The 24,492-nt window shown below is 38.0% G+C and overlaps 2 protein-coding genes across 2 annotated transcripts in view; both read right to left on the reverse strand.

Moving 5' to 3' along the window:
• Nucleotides 1–13,671, reverse strand: part of LOC578334 (3'-5' RNA helicase YTHDC2) — a 34,067-nt gene extending 20,396 nt beyond the window's left edge. Inside the window, exons 1-11 of the mRNA XM_030976830.1 lie at nucleotides 13,570–13,671; nucleotides 10,390–10,521; nucleotides 9,737–9,827; nucleotides 9,074–9,282; nucleotides 8,331–8,536; nucleotides 7,573–7,739; nucleotides 6,941–7,043; nucleotides 6,249–6,405; nucleotides 3,470–3,524; nucleotides 3,185–3,237; nucleotides 747–904 (exon numbers count right to left, since the gene is read on the reverse strand). Coding sequence (XP_030832690.1) covers nucleotides 747–904; nucleotides 3,185–3,237; nucleotides 3,470–3,524; nucleotides 6,249–6,405; nucleotides 6,941–7,043; nucleotides 7,573–7,739; nucleotides 8,331–8,536; nucleotides 9,074–9,282; nucleotides 9,737–9,827; nucleotides 10,390–10,510 — 1,320 coding nt within the window. The 5' untranslated portion in view covers nucleotides 10,511–10,521; nucleotides 13,570–13,671. The remainder of the gene's footprint in view (nucleotides 1–746; nucleotides 905–3,184; nucleotides 3,238–3,469; nucleotides 3,525–6,248; nucleotides 6,406–6,940; nucleotides 7,044–7,572; nucleotides 7,740–8,330; nucleotides 8,537–9,073; nucleotides 9,283–9,736; nucleotides 9,828–10,389; nucleotides 10,522–13,569) is intronic.
• A 6,822-nt stretch (nucleotides 13,672–20,493) lies between these two features.
• Nucleotides 20,494–24,492, reverse strand: LOC100888783 (zinc finger protein 474-like). Its single transcript, XM_011673264.2, has 4 exons — nucleotides 24,382–24,492; nucleotides 22,286–23,783; nucleotides 21,643–21,838; nucleotides 20,494–20,779 (listed from the first exon to the last, which is right to left on the reverse strand). Exons 2-4 carry the CDS (start codon nucleotides 23,678–23,680, stop codon nucleotides 20,601–20,603), a joined length of 1,770 nt encoding a protein of 589 aa, XP_011671566.2. The 5' UTR covers nucleotides 23,681–23,783; nucleotides 24,382–24,492; the 3' UTR covers nucleotides 20,494–20,600.

The following is a 24,492-nucleotide window of genomic DNA, read 5'->3' on the forward strand; positions in this document are numbered from 1 at the left end:
TGGAAGAACAAGAAAGTTTTCCAATTACCTACAGCGTATACTTTCAAGAATTTGCTTGCCAAAAGATTTTTTGCAAGTTAGTCCAATGGAAGGCGGAAGGATAGGTTAAAAGACATGGGCAAACAGGTTAACAGATTTGTGGAAATTTCTAACTATTATAACTATTGTCTGTAAAATTGCAGCAAGATACATCACCTGAAAGATCTAATTAGGATATTATACTGTCTAACACAAAATTTGTGCACCTGGAACGTTTGCAAATTTGTTAAATTTTATGCCACAGAATGGCTGAATTACAACAGACACAATTAGATAATGAATTTTGCAATTCCAGCCATTTCTTGCCTTATAAATTGCTCTTGTTTACAAATTGTGATGGTTTCTGGTTTTACAGAAGTTCTAAAAACATTACAGCTAAAATGACAGAACAACAAAAAAAATAAGAATATACTATCCTCCATGAAAAAAAGGTCCTTGTTCGTTTGGATCAATGATCAGATTTTCCCCAAAAAAAAATTATTTTCATCTTTTTACAGTTTTCTGGGCCCCATCTTATAAACAGTTGAAATTAATCGCAATTAGGGACATATTAGAGATAGGAGAGACTAGAAACTTGTAATTGATTAGAGATTTTGTGATTAATTGGATCAATCACAACTCTTTATAAGATGGGGCCCTGCTGGTTTTACTAAAAGCAAAGAAATAAGAAAATGGATAGCGAGAAGATATATGCTCATCATCCTTACATCAGCTGCAGATGGTCCCATAGAGGTTCCCTGGAAGTCCCTTGATAATGAGTCTACTGACGGGTGGACCGGAGCCATGGGTTGGCTCTTGCTTGCCGAGGCTCCACCCACTTGGTCTGCTGTGTACCATTTGGTAAGCTGTTGCTGTTGCTTGGCAACTGGTGGATAGTAAATGGAATGAACACTAATTTTATCAAACTTTTTATTAACCGTTGAAAAAGACAATACTGTACTCACACGAAATGTAACAATATTAACATCTCTATGCAATGAACACATATATCCCTTGCTCTAGTACTGCTAGCATATGTGCAAAACGAATTCATCATGACCAATATTGTCTAATAGTGATACCAATCATTTCTATAAGTCTCCTTTACACAAAAAGTAATTGAAGTACAGGCCTTAAATTTCGTCATTTTTAGGGCAAGGCCAGTTTGGCCTCGAGTACCTCATATTTTTAAGGGCACCAAGGCCAAAATATTTTTACAAAAAGGGCATTGAGGCCAAAATATTTTACAAAAAGGGCATCGAGTATGAGGCCAAAAAAATTGATTCTATTTTTGTTAGATGTCATGTGTATTTTATGAAACTTGTGCAGGATCAATTTCCCATGACCTTTAGCACCAGCTTCTTCACAGAATGTATAGAGGTCTACGGTACATACAAACAAGCAGGCGCGTAGCCACGGGGGGGGGGGGGGGGGGGGCACGGGGGGCACATGCCCCCCCTAAAATATTGAAATTTTGTAGACCCCTTTTTTTGACCTCGATCGATTACATGTATGTGCCCCCCCAAACACCAAACTCTGGCTACGCGCCTGCAAACAAGGCGGCGGCCCGCAAGCCTTAGATTTAGCAGCCAGGAGCAAGGGGCAATTTTTTTTTTAAGTTGCCCTTTGCCACGGGAATTTACCAGAGCAAGGGGCAATTTTCCAAAAACAGATAGGCCGCTTATCTAATCATAAGTTCAAAGAGAGTCTACAAATGTTAATTTCATAATGTGAATAGATCGAACGATCAATTTAATAACTTTTTAATCTTAACAATATGAACAGGTAAGATTGTTTAAGAACATCAAACTTGCACATTAAACAGTATTTTAAAGTAACTAAAAATATTGATGAGCAAATGAATAAATAAATTGTCAATTTCACAAACATCGAAAGTCAGAAGGACTTAATTGGCAAGTTTACCGGGCCGGGTATTCCAAATCAAAATCGCACCTCACACACAAACCTTCCGCCACTCTCTCGGTAGTAGGAGCAAATTTGAAGAAATTATCTTTTTAACTGTTGTATAGAAAGGTCTACATAGGCCTAACTAATGAAATAAGATGTAAAAATGTCCTTATAGACATTCGACAGCTGAAAGTGACACGCTCAGCTCAGTTGCGTAACGTGCATTCACGAAACCAAAATCGTTCCTCGCACACACACTCTCGCCACTTTTGGTGGGAAGCTGTCGGGCTGGAAGTTTGCCAGCGAAACCGATGCACCCTCGGAATTTTACCGGGACTCGAAACGTTCGTCTTGGGAAGCTGGCGGGGTAGCTTTTTGAAGCGAGGTCGGCTGGTGGCAAAATGAGAGTAACTACGATCGAGAACATCGTAGGTGTTCTTAACTTATTAATAAGATAATTCTAAATTCTATTTGAGATAAAATAATAAACTAGGCCTACAAACAAACCTCGACAGATCTCTAATGACTATTTGAATGCTTGTTTATTTCTCCATTTGACGATTTGTTTTCTTGATCCTGGCCTTCGATTTGTACGTACGTGCGTGCATCAACAGCATGCACCATATGCATATCATGCGATCGCATAATATGAACGTACGTACGTACGTGCGCTAGCTATAGCGCATTGCCTAATATAACAAAGGGCGCATTTTCACGGCACTTGCGCCTTATTAAAGCACTAAATACGAAGCTAGAAGAGAGCTCGTGGGCGGCAAACTGTTCGTGATTCGTGTATTTTTACTGTTCTAATAATTTATGGGCGCATTTTCACGGAAAACACTTGCGCCTTGCCGTCTAGTTTTAGATGATTATGGGCGCAATTGGTGGTTTTATGTGCGCAAATTTAAAACAAAAAGGGCACGTCCAGTTGGAAAAAAAGGCACGTCGGCCAGTAAAAATGCCTGGTCTAAAGGGATAAGAACCATGTTAGGATTAAATGCTTGTTCAAAATAATAAACAGGATCAACTTTTGTTCCAGTTCCCCGACTATGACTAGCAATGCCTAGAAATGCATTGATAGTTATATTATATTTTAGCCAACATACATGTTGTCCTTGGTAATAGATAGATACCACAGATATGATAAGTCTTCCTTTTCAAGTACATTCATACAATGTTTTCATTCTTTTAGTCTTGATTATTATACAATCTGATGTGAGTAAAACAAATAGATAAAAAGATATAAAAACTTGATTACCTTTTCCTTTTTCTTTCTGATATTCAACCATCTTTGGAGTAGAGTATCGAGTACTGTATGAATGAAAGAGAAACAAGGCAAATAAACAAACTAACAGTAAGGATAAATGAAGCTTTATTGAAACCACTCCCACCATTCTTCAGTTGTGGTGTTGACATATTAAAAACAAAGAATTATCTCTCCGTACCACTCTTTTACCACTTCTCCTACATCAATGACACTATAACATTATTCTTCATGAATTATTTTTTTCTTCAAAGTGTTACTGTCAATATTGCGACTTACCACTTCAAGGCATCTTCCAGAAAGAGCTCTTCGACATCATACATATTTCCCGGAACTAGAAGACAACAAAACAAGACAAATATTCCATGTAAATCAATTTGCAAGAATCTAAAAGGGAAATGATAACAATCTATGGTCTACTTCCAAATTGATGAGATCTCATCAAAAATTTCTCCATGTCAGTATCAGTGAGCAAAGACCCAGTAGGTATACACTGGTATGCAGTTTTAATCATTGTACTTTAGCAAATGGCTCATTCAAGTTTCTCAGATAGCTGTTTATGTGTGCAAATTTGTTTTTACAGTCGTGTATCAATCACACCTGGGACCTGTTTCACAAAGCCTTTTTTTAATGACAAATTACAAAAATCAGTGACAAATCTGCTGATAACCAATCAAAAGCAATGATTTCAGTAGCTTATAACAAAAACTGTCATTTGTCACTGATAAGTTTTGTGAAATGGGACCCTGATTATCTATTTCTGAGGACCAACTTCTAAACATTACCATCTTAAAGCATACCTGCCAACCTGAGACAAGAGAAATTAGGAGTAAATTTTTCTGGATGGATTACGAGGTCGCGAACCACCGAAGGATTGGGGTAGTAGCCCGTAGATTGGTGGGGGGGGGGGGAACCAACGATCACGTTCGGGCTGCGCTGTGTATATCTTCTATGAGCGCGAGCGCGGATGTCGGCGTGATCTGGTTATCAGTGCTGTGTTATGCTTTAGTCTTATACATACATACATACATATTGGTATTTATTGAGCGCCTTTACATGAACATGCTCAAGGCGCTTTACATTTCGAAATACAAACATAATAGTTATATACTCTCCATGTGCATTACACACACACAAAAAAACAAAAAAACAAAAAACAAAAAATTAAATTAAAACTAGAAATTTAATTCGTCACGAAGACGAATAAGGTGGTCTGTCTTCAAGTCTTTTAATAGATTATATTATTTACTATATTGAAAAAGGGAGAAGTTATATAGACATGTAAACAATGATGATTATGATGATGATGATCTTGATAGTAATGATTATGATGATGATGATCATGATGATGTTGATGAGGATGATTATCATCATTATGATAATGATGATGATCATGATCATGAGCGTGATTCTGACATCTTATCGGAAAAATGAGGGGTGATTTAGATAACATATAGTCTCAGCGACAACATACTAAAATTTAGGAGAAAACTGTTGAATAACAACCGAGATACTGGTCAAAACACATTGTCATGCAGATTCATATTTTGAAATAAGTGACCTCCCATAGACATAACACGCAAATATGACAAATTATGCATTGTCGCCTTTAATCGAATATTTTACTATGATGACGTCATCTAAATGAAAAATAAATGACATATTTCTGGTAGAAAATTAGCTTGGCTACATTATATCGAAATCTGGGAGAAAATGGATCACTGATAAGCGAGATAATCTCAATTAAACAAAGACAAAAATGACGTCATCAACAAAATACATTTTCTTTAGTTTAGATGCAAATATGAAGATTTTGTTTCACTTTGTACGAGTCAAGGTGGTATGAAATCATATCTCCAACTCATGCTCTTTCCAACCATGATATAAAAATTGGGGGTCGACGGACTATCTGAAGAGCTATTTCGATTTTTAAAATGGCATGTTTTTGATCAAATTTGCATTATATTGCCCATAGCAGTACGCGCGGATTTTGAACTTTGACGCACGCTCACGGCCTTATGAAATATGAAGAGTGACTGAAATTAATGTAAATTGTCAATTACGTTAAGAGAAATCCAAATCATGTAAACATTTTGAATTTGACCTTTTACGCGCGCTGTGAGCGCGCACACCGCGCGCGGGGACATGAACGGACGGAAAATTTTGAAATGCTTAAAATGACCTGATTCGTACTCTCGTTTAATAGTTTAGTGATTTTGAGCAATTTTAAATTTTGACGCGCACATACGCGCGCGTCATGACCTTTATGTGACCTTTGATGACATGACCTGTTGACCCTTGATCTGAAGTATATGTGATATGAATATGAATGACCTTTGCTGATGCATAATGAAGATATGATGGATAATGTGATTTCACAAAATGGCGCCTGGATGACGTCACGATAACTTGATGACCTTGAAAATGTTCTAGACACGTGTCATGACAATGACCTATGACTGTGCCAAAATTGAATCAAATTGACTAAACCAAACTTGAAGTTATCCTGGGCACAAAAAACGGGAAGAAATAAAAATAAAGAATAATAATAATAATAATAATAAAGAAAATTCTGACGAAATCAATAGGTGGTCTGTTGATAACAGACCACCTAAAAAATCGGAGTTTTGAGGCATGCACTCGGAATTCGGAGTTGGTATGAAAAATGCGGAGGAACTCCGCCTAAATCGGGGTGGTTGGCAGGTATGTTAAAGATGTGATTCAATTTGGAACCAGGGGGCCGTTTCACAAAACTTGTCATCAGTGACAAATGACAGTTTTTGTTATAAGCTACTGAAATCCTTGCTTCTGATTGGTTATCAACAGATTTGTCACTGATTTTTGTCTTTCGTCATTGAAAAAAGAATTTGTGAAACGGGTCCCAGGATTCATCAGTCGGTTGGTAGTTTACGACGGTGAGCAGAACATTAGATTAACTCACATTTACCAGTTTACATAGGTTGTCAAAACTTGTCACTATTCTACCTTGTTCAAAGTCTTAACTATGATTAACACCAACAGAAAAACACACAAATAATATGCAGTGTGTGGCACCTACCCGAGACGACGGGACAGTTGTTGAAGTAGCGTATAAAGAGCTGAACATCAAGGGCAGCACTCATGAGAATGAGTGTTAGATGTCTCTTGCGTACCATCAGGTCTCTGATCTGGGTCACAAGGAAGTCGCTGAATCTATCCCTCTCGTGAATTTCATCCTGGTTTGAGAAACAACAAAATAGAGATAGATGCCAATAAATATGGAATACTTGAATTTTCGCTTTTGTGTATATTTTATTTTAAGACTACAAATGGCTCTCCATAATGTTCAAGTCCAATTTAGAGATAAGTTCGACTTAGGATCTTTGTGGAACACCCACCTGGTATGGTAATATAATTTAAACAAGCAAACATGCTCCCCCCCCCCCCCCCCCAATGCTACCCAGCTACTCCTGTTTATGTGTGTGATTGCTGAGGAATAGGGAGATAATCATGCATCACCTCTTGTTTCCTGTATCCTTTAGAATTACATGATAACAGGTAATGTTTCTCCCTACAATAATTACTAGTGAACATTGCAATGTCTGTTCTAAGGACATTTTTGGCAAATAAAAGAACAAAATCAGTGGTTGCCTTGGAAATACACAAAATGGAATAAATGTTTGCCTTGAAAATTAAACAGCTTCCTGTCACACAAGTTGGGTGCATAAGTCAACCTGAGTATTTGCCCTACAAATAGAAGTGAACACTTACGATAATAACATGAGTGATGACATCGAGGGCTGCATCTCCCGTCATAAGGGTTCTCAGGAGCACACCATTGGTACAGTATGTCAGGAGGGTCTTCGGTGAAACTCTACAAAAGAATAGTTACACATATATGTAGGGGTAAGATGTACAGTACATTCACAAGTATATTTCAGTCATGAAATTATAGGACACTGTGCAATTTGGCATACAAATAGAGGTACTTTGGAACATGAATGCACCCATATTAATTCTGCTTCAAAATGTGCAGTGTAATGAAAATTACATTACACAAGACTAAAGTCAGAAGATTTTTCATACATATACATGTATGTATGAGTTATTCCTTTTAAAAAGTACAAGATTCCACCCCAACCATCTCTGCCCCTTTAAGGGAGGTGATTAGACACAAGCTCCAAAGACATTTGCTCTAGGCTTAAATTGTCAGAGTTCAGTGTTAGGCTTTGGGTTACAACTGGGTTTAGGGTAAGTTAAGGGTTAGGTTTAGGGTTAGGTGTAGCTACAATGCTGGGTACAGGGTTGAAGTCCGGAATTTGATTAGAATCACATAATGACTATGAGGCAATCGCCACCAAAGAATGTGTCCTAGAACCTCTCAAGAACACTGATATGCCTACCTGCTCTCTAGTCTGATTTGATAACCCACTGTCTGTCCAATGGCCTCTCCTCTCTCAGACGCAACCCTCTCAGAGACCGATAGTGCTGATATCCGCCTAGGCTGGGTACAGATGATGCGACATGGTCGATTCATCTCAAAGCACTCGTCCAAAATGAATTGGGGAAGCTGGTTCAAATGAAAATTAAAATGGAAAAGTTGAGAAAAGCGAGATGGAAGATCCATTTTGAAAATGGAAAAGATGATGAATACATACACTGTATGTATACACAATGTATTTCCTTAAAATGGCAAAGTTGAGAAAAGCGAGATGGAAGATCCATTTTGAAAATGGAAAAGATGTAAACAGATGTAAAGCAGTAACTTGAGAAGTAATAATTAACAGAGTATTTCAATGTCAAGAGAGAATGTTTTATTTTCTTACCACACTGCCTTCTTCTAGTATGTTTCATATTTTCTTCTGAAAGTTAAATGTAAATAAAACTCTACACCTGAGGCACAAAAAGTAACAATAAGCACACTGTGATCTATAAATGGACATCCTTTGAGATGAAACCAGACTGATCAATTTGATAATGACTGTGCCCATATGAAATAACACAATGTAAAAGCTCTATGTTGAACATAGGAAAGTATCCATGGCTTGAGATAGCATGAAGTGTAGACTCAAACTTTAGACAATTTTGAAATTGAATCAAGAAGTCTTGTATTACAATAATTGATCTAACAATTCCAATTAGAAATGAAAAAAAGATGTACCTGAGTTGTCTTGCCAGATCCAGTTTCGCCTACGATTAGGACTACCTTGTTGTTATTGATGGTTGAAAGGATTTCATTCTGCATTGCGAAGACCGGTAGGGTCTGACGGAAGCTGTCAAGGTCTGACTTGTTTCTTTTAGAAGGAACCTGTGGCAGGCTGCTGTTGAGACGTCCAGTGGCCTTGTTCATCTCGCGAGCTGGGTTGGCTGGGAATGAAATATGACATTGTGAACAACATGAGAGGTTTGAGCTTTGAATTCATAATCATCTCCAACTCAACAATGAGTTCAACAATTGCAGATCACCTCATTATGCATCAGTACAATGCATTAGAGTTAGGATTAGAGTTAGGATCAAGGTTAGGATCAAGGTTAGGATTGGTGTTATGGGTAGAGTTAGAGTTTCTTGTGTGGTGGGGCACCCCCCCCCCCCCCCCCCATGTATGTATCACTTTTATTTTGAAGTGATCAGTTCTAATTATTTGTACGCATACCTGGAACAAGTTAACTTTTTTTTCTACAATCTGCATATGTGATATGGTTTAAAGCCCGTCTGCACTACTTTGGCCAGGGGGAGATTAGACCTCCCTGCAAGGTCACTGACAGGTGTTTTTTATCTCATCATATCAGCTCTCAATTAACATAACAAAAAGGGGATCATGGGGGACCAACAGGCACTGATTAGGCATTGTTTGCTATAGAGGGCGCAAGTAGCTATAAGTAGTGCAGTGGGGCTGTAATCACCTTCACTTGGCCCAAATCTTCTACGCTCCACTTTGGGCTGCAACTCCTGCCGCTCCTTAGCGGTAACTGGGAACTGTTGCAGCAACCCCTGCAACTCGTTGCAAGTTGCTGCTCCCATCTGGAAAACAGGGGACCCATCATCCTCTCCATCATCATCCATCCTGTTGACAGACTTCTTGATTAGGGTCAGGTAACGATTGGACCCCTTGCTGCAGAGCAAACAAGATGGTGTCAAATTAAATTACATTATTATTCTCACAGGCATAATATAACATTTGTGTGTGAAAAGGGAATTGCACATTACAAACCTACAAACAAAAATTTCTTGCAGTACAAATAAGCATTTACACAAATTTGTTGTTATATGTGTGTGTGTTGAAGGAGGAGTTTGACCATTTTCCCCCTTCATCTCATCCTCTTAATGAAATTATATAGGCTTCTCTATGATATGAGATTCAATATCTCAATATTATAGCAAAGGAACCCCAATACACAAACAGTTAAATGACAATACTCAAGAAAAAAGCATAAACCACCTTGCACAATTAAATCAATATTGAATTACCGATAATTCCTTCAAGCTGGAGTAATGAGAATGATCTACATGTACATTTATATTAACAGTTTATTATCTAAAATAAAACATTAAAAAACACATCTTACCCTTTACTCTTTGATTTGAGACCACAGGAGATAGCAAGACGATGAATGTATGCCCTCTCATTATTGCTGAATGAAGCTGGAAACTCAAGGACTACAACACAAAGTGGAAGAACCAAATAATTATTACACTGTTTTTGTTTTGAAGTAGTCACCCGAAGAATCAAAAGTGATTTGAATTGATGCAAGATTCATATCATTGCGAAGGGGAAACCTTACTGATCAAATAGAACAACTTCCTTCTTCAAAATATGTTAGGGGCCCGCAGTAATCATCTCTAAAAAAAACCTTTCGTGACGTCACATGCGAGACACAGCTAGCCACAAAATTGCATTTCACGCCTTTCCATGATATCTATACAATTTTTCAGCAAAAAATTATTTGTGTTTTTCAAGAGAAAATCTTGTATATACATGTACTTTGTCCATAATTATCAGTTGTATTGAATTTTCTTTGGGGGACTTCTTTAAACAGTCACTCATAAGCATAATTACAGCTATCCCTGAAGTACAGTCACTATCAATAGAACATTCTTTCTTAAACACAACTATCCTCTTCTTGTAAATAATATGTATTTCCAAGACTTCTGAAATGTGAATAAAATATCACCTGTAAAAAAATACAATTAAAAAAACACAAACAATGAATATACTAACCTGTCTCTGATTCGTCATGCCTGAATTCTTGGATAGCTAAGTCTACAGAAATTTTGAACTCCTCCCCGACGCATATTTCTTTCTTGTGCTTCCTAGGTTTATTTCTCCCTCTGTCCCCCATTGTTGATTAATCTAAGATTAAATAAAGAGGGGAAAAACCTGTGAGAGAGGGATACACAAAGATACTCCAGAGAGCAAAACCAAGCAACAACAAAACATACATGGACAGGCGTTTCATGAATTGGGATGATTACATCTCAAGTCTTAGCCAAACTGCCATAGTCCAAACAATTATTATTATTATTATTCTTTTATTTGGCAAATCAAGTCACATGACATAATACAACAATATAACAAACATGAATTGAGATTAAAAAATCAATAGAAAGCATATATAAATATTGCAATAGCAGGTGCATCCGGTCGAGCTGCCCGGGTATGGAAAAAGTTAACCAAATAACTGTGATCCGCAGACCTTCCTCCCCAGAACAATAACTTGATTTAAATTATTTTAAAAATGAACAAATAACATGTACAAATAAATAAATAATTTTGCAGGCCATAGAAATCTTGATCAAGTATTCAAATAATTTATGTTTTTATGACCCTCCGAAAACAAAGAGTGTAATATCTGGACCTCAACAATCTAAAATGTTCCACATCATGTACAGGTACATAATAATGGATTTGAAATTAATTTTTCAACATTCAATAACTAAACAAGGAATTGTAAAGGGAGATATAAACTCTACTAAACTAACATCAACTACAGCTCTTTAAGCATTTCAAAAGTGTTGATAACCCCCCCCCCCCCTCAAAAAAATTAAAATAAAAAAACAAACATACAAACAAACTTTTTCTTTATCTCTAAACTTTCACTTTAATGAACAGTTCTTATACTGGTTTTAAAAAAGCAATAATACAAGCATCATCGGCAGCATACAAACTGTTCTTAAAACATTAATGCCTGAACAAGTAAATGACAATGTTTTATTAGTTGTCCATACATTGGTTCACCATATAAAAGGAACAGTCTGTAATTACCGTCCCATGAAAATAATGACAATTTGTGTGTACCGTACCTGATATGTATTTCTGGCTTTTCAAATTTCAAGCATGACCTTGATGTATATCATATCATTATAAATATTTAAATTAGAAAAATGTTGGTCAAAAAACGTCTTGCTTCTCTCTCTTATTCTATCAAATACAAATAAAGTTACAATCTTCATTCAATTAGATATGAGTTATGGTATCCTCTTAATTTCAAATTTTGATATGCTCACTGCAAAAGCAAACTAAAGTTTCCTCTATTTCCAAAATTATTTGATTTCATTAGTAACATAATTTTTCATGCAAATTGGGGATTGTTTTCGTTGCTGAAACTTGAGTCACTATTGTTACTCAAAAACAAAAGCACAGATTGACATGAACTTTTGGACGTGTACACACTACATGTACGTTGGTGTGACCATAGTTCTTATGTTATCATGAATTTTTTTAGTTGCTGTGTGCACGCCGATCTGACATCAAATTTTTAGATCGTGATATCTCTGGAATCCTTTGACGTAAAATTTTCTATTTGAACCAATTTGTATTAAAAAACTTTGCTGTCGACTTGTTAATATTTGTAATTGAAATAGATCTATTAGAATATGAAAATCTCAAATATCACATTTGCTAATATTTTCAAAAATATCTGCGAACGTTGGTCACCCCATCATACATGATGTAATGGGGCCCGGGTTGAGTGTCTGGATACTTAACAAACAAAGTATGTAAAGATATTTCTTTGACTGTCTTTGGATTTAACAGAAAATATTCATCAAATACTGAATAGCACTTACCATCATGGATATTTGTTCTTTATAAATATTTTCAAACATAAAGTTAAGTTAAAACTAAAAGATTAATGAAATAATAAACAGGGAATAATTTTCCTCAAATTTTTTGATTAGCAATTTCAGCCGATGGATAAATATTTCAAATGAAATTCTGTACATTTCTATGGAAGAAAACTGCTACACAAAAGATATTTTGTATAGCAGTCATGCAAAAATGCATAGCAAATTGCGATGCGATACCAGGAAAATTATTCCCTGATAAATATTGCTTGTATGAATGTGTGACAGAAGTTCACAGACATTTTAGAACATATTACAAAATGTGATATTTGATCCATGATTTCTCATATTCTACACAAATTTATTTATTTCAATTAGACTCTATAACCAAATGGACGGCAAAGTTTTTTACTACAAATAAGTTCAACTAGAAAATGTATCGTTGAAGGATTTCGGAGATATCGCGATCTAAAAATTTGATGTCCGTTCGAGCGTGTGCGCTGCATCTAAAAAAGTCTTGAAAACGAGACCTAAATTCACGCACGGGGATTTAGATCTACAGCTGAAATTTGACGATCTTTTGTCAATATTTTCAAAATTTCACACCCGATTCCAAAGAGAATTCCCTTTAAGCCCTCTAGATCTATAGCTAATTTTATGTTCCCCTTTTTTTTATCGGTGATATCAGATTTTTGAAATCTTAGTCTTACCAATTTTTGAGATAGCGCACTTTGGTCACACCGCCATAGACTGTAGTGTAGACTACTTGAAATGTAAGTTGTTAACTCAGATCATTTTCTGAGATTAAAATTAAAAAATCCCAAGCCCATGCTGGCATAGCCGAATTTTCTGTCTGTTTCGTTCATTAGCCTAGTCTACCCAAATCAGAGGCTAACGAACGAAAGAGATAGAACATTCGGGTAAATGCAGGGTTTGAGAAATGAAAAGAAAAGGTCCCAGAAAATAAAGACATGCTTTCAAAGAGTTTACTGGTATAAATACTATAAGAAAAAGCATCAATCTGTGTGACTAAGTAAATGACTTTAGGTCTAGACTTTAATAGCCTACACAAAACTCGACGGCCGGGCGCAGGATCTAGGACCGTGTTCATCCATCGCCGTGAGCGCTGAGCTTGGCCAAGGCAAGAGAGCTAGCTCAGTCCAGTCATGCCTGGCCGAGCGGCAGCTGCTTGGCCTAGCGCAAGCCAGGACGGAAAATGGATTGCGTCTCCTCGGATCCTTACTTACTCTACCCTAGCAATTGTATTCACAAACATGAAAACACCTTCTTCACATTCAACTTCCACAGCAAAAAACACAACAACTTGATAACTTACTTGCCTTGCCTTGCCTTTAAAAAACGATGATATCTCCCAAATATGAGTAGACTACAGTGTATGTTGAAATCCCCCATCAGGTCACCGACGCGACATGACAGGTCAATCTAATTTTTGTTCCGCGGCCGATCCCGCGCTAAAAATCGCGTTGAAACTTGTCTGCAAGCTAAGAGGAGCTCGGGGCCGGGGGAAGAGTTTAGCTCGGGGCTGAGTTGAGCTCGATATGCGATCGACTAAAAATACAACCAAACAAGGAAAACTTTCCTTTATGAGATTCGGAAAAATTACTGCAGGATTTTGAGGTTTTAGGAAGAAGATGTACAAAAGAGACTTTTCATTTTTCTTTGGGGCCAGCTATAGTGACCGTCGCACAGGTCTTTAATTGCCCTCAAAGTCAAAAAAGAAAAGAATGTAAAAAATAGACAAGAAAGGTGATCTGGAACATGGAATGAAGACGCTACTATTCCTAATCAATGACCCAATTATTAAATCGTCCCAGGGGCGGATGATCCAGGAGGGGGGGGGGGGGGACTCCCCGAGTCCCCGTGGCCCGACCGAATAAACGAAGCGGCGGGGGGGGGGGGGGGTATTAGTAAGCACTACTCGAGAACCCCCTCCCTGAGTATAGGAAGCATTTGCAACTTTAAAAACACGGCACATTAGGCGCATTTCAGGCACTCAGTCTTGGAGTAATCATGACGTAAAATTGTTCTCTACCCCTACCCCCTCCAAGCTATATAGAGTAGGGTTCTTTTGCAATTTGAGAACCACATTTGGTCCACCGGCACTAGCTTCCTGGAGAAAAAAAAATGAGGCCTTCTGATTGGTTAGAAGTTAGAGAACTGTCACGTCGCGATGATGCACAACGATGGTCTGGTATTTCATCCATCACGGTAATACTTCCAAAAATTATCTCGAGTGTATAAACTGTGTTCAGGGGCGCGTAGCTAGATTTTTTTCAGTGGTGGGGGGGGGGGTGTAGAGGCCACAAATTACCGACAAAACTAGCCACCAATTACCGACAAATATAATGCCAATGTCCCAATGTCCCGGCCCCCCCCCCCCCCCCCCCCCCCCACTCAGAGGTCGGAATGACCGCATGCGTGTTGCCAAAATGTCCGGTAAAGGGGTACTTTTCGTGCGACAAAGTCCGGCCCGAGAATTGTAAGAAAAGGGGTGTATTTGACTTTTCACCCGGAGATTTCTTTAAAAAGGGGGTGTTTTTCTTTTTTTCTCTCATCTCTTTGGACTCCTGAGAAATTATTCCGAATTTAGGGGGGTACATTGAGCATTTTTTCTAAATTTAGGGGGGTCTCCAATGCAAAAAAAGCCCGCGAAAAGCCCGCGAAAGGGGGGTTCGGAAATGTTGGCAGTCCTCAGATAGGGGGTGCTTTCAAAAAGAGGGTACGAGCATATGCGTACCCTAAATAACACTGAGTGGGGGGGGGGGGGGCCGGGCCCAATGTCTACAAATTTAACCCTGTAAACCCAGGGACAGGAACTAATATGTTTTCAGTTTTTTCCCCTCCCATGCGAAGCGCGGAAGCTATAACGTTTCATTTAATTATTAGAGAAAGATAAACGATTCGTTGTACTATTTTCGACTCTCAATCCTTGTCTAAATCCCCCTCCCGGGCAAGCTTTCACGTTTCATTGAATTATTACTCTTAATCTGACTGACATATTATTATTATTATTATCCCGCTCGAAGCGCGGAAACTTTCACGTTCAAAGTTGATCCTTGTCTGAATTCATTTTCGCCCATCCGCGCGAAGCGTGGAAGCTTTGATGTTTCATTAAATTATTAGAGAAAAAAGACACAGCGGGCCCGACACAGCAACATAATTACCTATGCGTATCTTTCTTGCCCCCTCGACGTGTTGACTCCACCCAACTACCCCCCCCCCCTCTCTCTCTCTCTCTTCTCTTTCCTTTGTTTCATGTTCTTTTTTTTTCTTTCCCTTTCCCTCTCATTCCCCCCTCCCCCTTTCCTCATTTTCAAGACAGCAGCGCAATTTTACCGCCAATATACTGACAGATGGGGGTGGGTGGTGTCGCCTTTCTTTAGCAACGACCCTGGTTGATTTCCAATTATTCTTTCAAAAGAAATGCAATTCCTCCTTCTCTCGCACACCTCTCTCCTATTGTTGTTTAATTCTTTTCCATTTGTTTTCCTTTCTCCTTTTACTCACAAAAATTCTCTCTTTCACCCCTTTTTTTCATCTCCTTTTTTTTGGTTGTTCTTCTTGTGCTTTTTTTTGGGGGGGGGGGAGGGGGCTACACGCCTGGCAAGAGGGACCCCATATCATGCACACTGCAAAATTGCGTGCCCCCACCCCTTTTCAGTTAAAAAATATCATCCCCCTTTCTTTCTTTTCCCTTCTCATTATTCATCCTTTCCCCCTTTTATCTCCTCTCTCTTCCCCTTTCTTCCTTTCCTCCTCTCCCCTTTTCTCTCCTCCTTCTTTTCTTCTTCTTTCTCTCTTCCCTTTTCTTTCTTTTCCCCTCCTTTTTCTTTCCCCCTCCCCCCTTCCCCCTTTTTTAACGGGGGGGGGGGGGCTGTGCCCCCGAATCAGCGCCGTTTTAGAGTTGCAAATATGAATGATATAAGAGGATGCAGCTATATAAGTTTTGAAGGTATGCATGGGGGCGCGTAAATCTTGCCGGGCCGTATATATTAAACTCGCAAATGTTTCGCCGGTTTTCAATCATTCCTATAACATCATCCTGTGTGGACTTAATTGAGTTTAAAGTTACGGGATTTATTTTTTTTTGGGGGGGGGAGGGGGAATGAAAACAATTGCCAGGGACAGGCCTTTATATACAGTTTTTCTCCTAAAGAAAATTTAATATTTTGTTAAGACCGTTTACTTGACAGAGATTTTGGAAATGTACTTTGCATTGTCACATCATGATCGCTGCAGAAATTGGAAGGAACCTTCTTTCTCTCTTCATTATTTTTTCTTTGCTTATCAGAAATTTTACTCAGTGCCCTTCGGATAGAGGCTTTATATATATCCAACAAAATACTCTTGCCTCATCCTTTGGTCATTTAGCCCCAATAGTTGGGTATGCATATCAACACTTTCTCTACACACCGTTTTTTGTGTGTTCCATATTGCATTTCATGTGGCATTTCAGACTTAAAATTGATCATAAAAACATTGATTTAGTTCAAAATCATCGTCTTGGACGTCACATAAATATGTATGTTGTGACACGTTGTCTCCCCATTTTAATTGTTTTCAGTCACATATGACTCGATCAGTAAAAGAATATCCCAAGGTTGCCACTATAATTTAGCATTGAAATAAAAAAATCTGGCCATGGGCAACAAAAAAAGGAAATATAAAGCTGAAACTCAAAAATATGACATGGATTAGGAAACGATTGTAATCATTGTATGCACATTACTGATCTGTAGCTTTATTAAATCAAAATATTACAATTTTAAAATTCTTTTCAATATATTCCATGTCTGAATACTAGTCTCACTAAAAACTTACACATGAGCAAATTCAAATTCAAATTTGTATGTGGAAACATACAACAAAATCTAAATATTAAAAATAGTCACTTTCCATTTAGAGCCAAATTGCTCAATATTCATGTTTCCTTGTTTGATAATGACAATCTGACAAAATAATAATTATCAACTTTGGATCGCATATAAGGAAATGAATTAGATTGATTTGTATTCCTTTGTAGCGTAATTAATTGTTGCAAACTGAATAAAATAAGCCTACCAGGCCCTTCAGATTATCAATATCTTTTAACTAGTTTATAAAGTTACAAGAATGGTGTAGGTCAAGGCATCAGGTTTGAGAAAATGTTAAATTGTGTGTGCATCCATGGACCCATGGACCAGGTGCATATATGTCCGGGGGTAGATATTCAACAACAAAAATAGAAATTCATTTTTCTATTCCAGACCATATATATTGAAATATTGAAAAGTCAATGTACTTATTGAGAGAAAAAATGGCATTTAACAATCAAGGGTGATAGTGAGCACTAAAAAAAAAAATAGGTTTTTTGTTTTCCCCTCAACCACGCCCCCTTGAGTAAAAAAGAAAGAAGAGGATTCACGGGGAAAAAATGGCTGGAGCAACATTCCCCCTTTCGAGTAAGAAAATTGGGGGGGAATTGGGCAAAATAGGGAAGAATAGAGAAAATAAGGGGGGAATCGGGAAAATAAGGATAAAACAGGGTAGAAAAAAAAATCTAGTAAAAAAAAAAAGGATTTTTTTTTTTTTTTTTTTTTTTTTAAATTGGGAAGAAGAAAAAAATCGGGAAAAAATCGGATAAAAATATAAAAAAATCGGGAAACCGATTTAAATCGGGTTTTTATCAGGCCTGAACAATAGGAAAAAACGATTCTCTAAAATTGAGAAAATGGTACTTTTGGAGTAAATCCATTTTTGTAACCCTTTAAATTTAGCAAACACTTCAAACTGATATAGGACATACAGTACACAACTAAATTATTCATAACCCTTGTAAATTTGATGTTTTTTAGTGTTGTATAAACTCAAGAATGAAAGGTGGACTGGCCTTTGTTGAATATTTTTAGATGTCAGCTTTAATATGTCACATGATCAAGAAGCATAGAATGGGACAAATTAATTGTTCATATATTCCGAAACAGATTACAAAACTCTGCAAGGGTATGAATAATTTAGATGTTAACTGCAAAGCATCAAGCCTTATACCCATGGCAATATACTACAAAGACAAACCCCTGTTTGTTAGATATATATATATGTACAAATATAAATCAATAATCTGGCATACACTAAAATCAAGTACATTTACAAGTCATTTTTTGAATATCAATGAAATGAAATACAATAATTTTCATTAAATTTCATTATTACTGATCCAATTGCACACATCTACTTCAGCTTTCAACAAGTGGCATATTTTATTAAGGTGAAATATATAATTGATTTACAAGTAAGAATGACATAATAATTTCAGTATTTCAAGGTGATTTTTCATTCTCACACACTCTGAGATGTTTGATTCCCATCTCATGCACGACCAATTTAAAGGTAAATTTACAAAATTATATTTATACAATTTTTCATAGAATACATTAGATAATTTCTGTCAACAGAACTACATTACCGGTGATAGAATTGACATACCGGTATTCTCCATATAAATCAACCAAGACATCTTGAGCGCATGTGTTCATTTTAAAGATATTGTGAAATAAACAGGTGAAAAGTGATTTCTGTTTATAATGATTTAGATGGATTGCTTGGATAAGCATACCATGAGAAAATGAATGAAAACTTGGTAGAAATCACATCCATTGATAAAAACGCATTCATGAGAGATGATGAGACACATAGTCTGGGTACCACTTTAATTTCCTATTTTTGTTGCTCAAGTTATTGTTTCTAAATGCTCAGAGACACACATGTATGTTTTATACATATTTATTCACACCAACCAACAACTGAGGTGCATTCCTACTTTGGACACTCTTCTAATGCACTGCAGATTAAAGAATGTTTCTAATGAAGTTGGATTCCTGATTTCCTATCCTGATATCTAGATAAAACACAGCACTTATATTTCATTTCCATAGAATCTTTGAAAAATCTAGAGGAAAAGAAAACACACTCTATGCTTAAATACACAAACAAAAATCTCTCTCATTCAAAGATTATACACCTTCTTTGAATACATTATATTAGAGCTGTGACAACATTCCAAGTTCTTTGTAAAACCAAAGCAGGTAAACTTTTACATTAGTAAACAATGAGAATCATTCTTTGAATAATGAGATTCATATGAATCTACAGGTATAAAATTCATATACAAAATGTTTATACATGTCAATCAGAGCAATCACAACAATACATAAATGGGAGTTTTGCCCTTAAATAGAGCTGCTTGTATTAGGGAGGAAATTTAGAAAGGGTCAAATATTCAGTAACATGGGTGGATGGAATGAGCTATGATTTCAGCCTGCACATATAAAGTAGGTTGCATGAATGTCAGAATTGCATGCAGAAAAAGAAACAGAGAAAAAGTTACACACTTGTACATGGAGATATAATAAAGCAAGAAATGTACAAGGTTATTATTACTAGTATTTGTAATCATTGAGAGTTGTTAGCTTTGGAATATTGATCATCTCTATTACATCTGGGTCCCGCTTCACTAAACCTTTTTTCAATGACAAATGACAAAGATCCATGACAAATCTGTTGATAACCAATCAGAAGCAAGGATTTCACTAGCTTATAACAAAAACTGCCATTTGTCACTGATGACAAGTTTTGTCATCATGCAGGAAATAGGCACTTTCTAGGACGGAATACATAGAAATACATGTATGAAAGACTATTCAGTAGGTCAGGAGATCTGACAAACACTTTTGAAATGGTTCCATATAAAGTCATACTACCTACCCAGTAGTCATTTGGAAAAGAGGTTCCTTGGGCTGCGAGACGAGTGAACAACAAGTTATGTTACTTGGCCTTTTTCAAAGGTGAGCTGGGAGACAACCAAGAGCTGACATTTCTACGGCAGTTCCATCAAGTTACATGGCCTTGGTCATTTCTGAAAGACTGGTTCATTGGCGTGGAGAGGAGCAGACACTTCTGAGGTGGTCCCTTAAAGATATGGTAATTTTCAAAAGCCATGGGTAGGGAGACTAGCAGGCATTGCTGAGATGGTCCCACTACATCATTTTACCTGGTCGCTTCCAAAAGACTGCTCCATGGGCTGGCAAGTCAGCAGAAAATTGTGAGACAGTCAAATCAAGTCATACTACCTGGTCATTCCATGGGCTAGAAAACTAGAGGATATTTCAGATAGTCCAACAAAGTACATTATTTAAACATATTTGTGGCTTACACCCAGTATAAAGTCATATTACTTTATCGTTTTCAATAGATGGGCTGGGAAACACTTCTGAGACAGTCCCATCAAGTCAAATTATTCTGGTAATTTGGACTGAAAGACTGCTTTATGGGCAGGGGAACTAGCTGACATTTTCTGAGATGGTTCCCTCAAGACACCGGTCCCTGAAGGCTGCTTCCTTTCTTGGGCTTGCATGATTTCTTGTGGACCATTAACCTGTCTGGGAGGAAGGTACGACCGCAGATGTCACAAGGCACAAGGTTAGCTTGTGCTGCCTTATATGCTGCTTCATTCATGGCATCAAGATTATAACCCCCACTCTTGTTTCCTGGGGTAAAGGAGACATAAAGAGAGGGAGAGAGAGAGAATAAGAAGAGAAATGGCAATGGAATAGAAATTAATCATTTACATCAATTTTTGTTCCTACAAATAAATTGCTTCTAATATCGTAGACCTATACATCAGGGATACACAATGAACTTCAACATTGCAAATACATGTATATGTCAATCGTATACACAAAACAGACAGATTTCAAATATTGATAGCAATTACTAGTAGCATAAATGGGTGTGGAATTGGTAAGTTGATGATGATGATTCACAGCATTTCTATGGCGCCATATATCTGTTTAAAAAAACATTCTAGCCCTCAAAACTATGGTGACTGGATTACTGAATTTCAAAACAGTTCTGCCCTACAATGATAGAATTGGAGAAATAATTTGTTCTGAATTCCTTGCCTACATGTAATTGCAAAGCTAAATAATAATTTGATTCTGAAACGTTTCTATTCATTTTTGTTTGTCCCAATGATCGAGACCAGATCATTAATATTTAAAAGTACAACCAACATTACTTGCTTAATCAGTCTGTAGTCTGAAAAGACAGACCCCCCCTCCAGAAAAGTGAGCCATGAGATCAAGTTCGAAAAGATGAACATCAAAGAAGGAATGCTGTGGCGCAGGAAATCTGACAAGATTGAAGAGCGCCATCTAAACACTAACAACAACATCAGGAGGGCGTTTCACAAAACTTGTCATCAGTGACAAATGACAGTTTTTTTTATTAGCTACTGAAATCCTTGCTTCTGATTGATTATCAGCAGATTTGTCACTGATATTAGTAATTTGTCATTGGAAAAACACTTTGTGAAACAGGTCCCAGATGCTCAGAGACATTCAGTACTAACCTGTGGTGGGGATCACTGTTACAACAGGTTTGACTGGTTCAGGCCTGCGTAGCTTCTTGGGTAAGTTATCATTCTCGATGTGCCACTTCTTGAGGCACTGGGGTTCGTGGATGGATATCGACTTGCTTCCAAACTCCCGTCCGCAGAGGTAGCAGACCACGGTAATGGGCCGTCGAGGGATAGGAGTCTTTGGAGTCTGGAGACAAGACAGTGGAAAAGTTGGGATTCATAAGGAAATGGTTTTCAAGACTCTACCAGAAAATCAACAGCAACAACTTCATTTATAAACCATTATACATGTAAGCCTCATAACTGTCAAAGAATTTAAATTCATCCTGTATAATGACAATGCATAATAAGAGGTTTGAAATTCAACAGTCCTACAACCTGATCTTCAATGGCAGGGGATCCAAATAAAATGGATGAGATGGTAAAAAACAATCATGCAGTTTTTGCAACATATATTATTTTACACATTGTAAAAGAGACTACATACAATCATACTTTTCTATAATGACAGAGGGCAAAATAATACAAAAATTATGTTGATGATTTAATTATTATAAACAGATTTTTGTAACAGAACAACTTCACTGAATTATTTCTAAATTTTGCTGGAAGTAGTGAAAGAGAAATAACTTACTCTTGACTTTGAACTATTCATCTGGTTCTCTTTCCCAAGACTCAATGTGGCTGTTTTTGGTCTCAGCACAGTCCCTGTTTTCGGTCTGCATATCGACTGATGTTTCTCTATCCTATCAGGATTGAAGGTCCTGCCGCATTTTTTACAAGCCACAAGGTTAGCATTGGCTGCATCCATAGCAGCCTCATTGGCTGATTTTCCTCCAGAGGCATCTGGTTTCCTGGGCAACTGCTTACGGTGCTCCTTGGGTAGCTTGCTATTCTGTATTTTCCACTTCTGTAAGCACTGAGGTTCATGGATTGGCAAGGACTTGCTGCCAAATTCTCGGCCGCATATATAACAGACAAGTGTTCTTGGCTTTGAGGGAGGAGATGGTTGAAAGCTTTGAGGACCGCTCCTAGATTTCGAAGAGCTGAGTTGTTGGTTACCCTCTGATGGTGTCTTGCCGCGTGAAGGTGCGGTGCCAGATTTCACGCTGCATATGGATTCATGTTTCTCAATCCTGTCCAAAGCAAAGGTTCTCCCGCACCTAGAGCAAGGAGCAAGCTGGGAACTTGCACTCTGGGATGCTATCGCATTGTAGGCTTCTGCACCAACACCCATGGGCTGTCCTTGACCAAGAGCCTGGGGTTTCTTGGGAGGGGGTCTCCGCAAATGTTTTGGGAGCTGACTGTTTTGCACTTTCCACTTTTGCATGCATTGTGGTTCATGGATGGAGATCGACTTGCTTCCAAATTCTCTTCCGCAGATAAAGCAGACAACAGTTTGAGGCTTCTGAGGTGACGATGCCTGTGACGTAGATGTTAATTGAGATCTACGTTTCTGTGGTGGTGGTGTTGGCTGGAAACCAGCTCCCCCTTGGGTGTTGCTCTGTTGCCTTCCGACCGGGGTTTTCACGGGCGTAACGGTTACATGCTTCCTCTGTTGGAGGGTAACAGAGCTGGGACGGGAAAGGGTAGCTGTTCCAGGCCTATCCTGTCTAGAGGGTGGTCTAGGTGTCTGGGTATCTGGACCTGACCATGATCTAGCCACACTACCAGCACTTTCCAATCTTCTCTTGCTTATTGCATTGCCACCCTTGCAACTCTTCAGATGGACTGGCAACCTGTCTGGCAGGAAGGTACGCCCACAGTTTGGACATGGTAGCAGTTGGGCTTGTGATGACTTCAAGGCAGCTTGGTTAAACCGCTCTATATCCTGGGATGATGAGCCATTGACGGCAGGTAATAAATCAGGTTTCCTAGGAGGAGGACGACGCTGATGCTTAGGGAGGCTGCTGTTCTCAGCCTTCCATTTTTTCATGCATTGCGGCTCGTGTATTCCGATGGACTTGGATCCAAAGTCCCTCCCGCAAATGTAGCAGACAACTGCTACTGGGCGAAGTGCCCCAGGCATCACGGTATCATCCAGCAAACATCTTGTTCTGACATCTTAAAATCATGCAGCAGAGTACAATCTGTGAGCAGGAAAATGTAGGTAAATGCCTTGGTGGTTCTACCTATATAAAGACAGTAAAGAGGATGGATAAATAAAAACACAATTCATTAGCCATATCAGTTGCACCCAATCATTATCTTAAAATGAAGTCGATCATAAACAATACCTAGATCTAGAAATCTACATGTGGACATTTAAAAGGGAAATCCATGATCCACCTTGACAATATGACAATTATAAAACCAAAAGCAAAATATGTGAGAAGTTTCCCAGTGAAAAAAAAGCTCTAGTTCTAACTTCTAGCCTTTACTTTAGAGAGAAATCAGTTGACAAATTCTTGAATGTCATTTATCTGATGATTTACTACTGTTACAGGCATGTCTCAATTTGTTTTGAAATGATATTGTGTACACAGTTAGATAATCTCTCTTTCTGATTGCTGATCAATCTGTCAGATCTAGCTCACACTGCACTGATTTTCACTCAGCCTGAGCTCAGCTGCTGCTCAGTCAAGCCTGCACTCGGCTAGCGGCTGCAGTTGGAATGAAACTGAAAGTCTCCGTCTTCTCGACGAGTCGCGTCACTCAACTCACACACGAAAATTCAATATAATCGTCATTTTACTGTACAAACTCACACACACAACTGAATAAACTCACCATTATGTTACATTCTGACCAACAAGACTGTAAAACTTGATGTCCAGTGCCAGTGTTTTCATTAGCTAAAATTCGCCATAGAAACAGTACACAAATAGAGCTCCATCGATG

Source organism: Strongylocentrotus purpuratus, unplaced genomic scaffold, assembly GCF_000002235.5.
Source record: "Strongylocentrotus purpuratus isolate Spur 01 unplaced genomic scaffold, Spur_5.0 spur5_scaffold_9, whole genome shotgun sequence".
NCBI classification, from domain to species: Eukaryota; Metazoa; Echinodermata; class Echinoidea; order Camarodonta; family Strongylocentrotidae; genus Strongylocentrotus; species Strongylocentrotus purpuratus.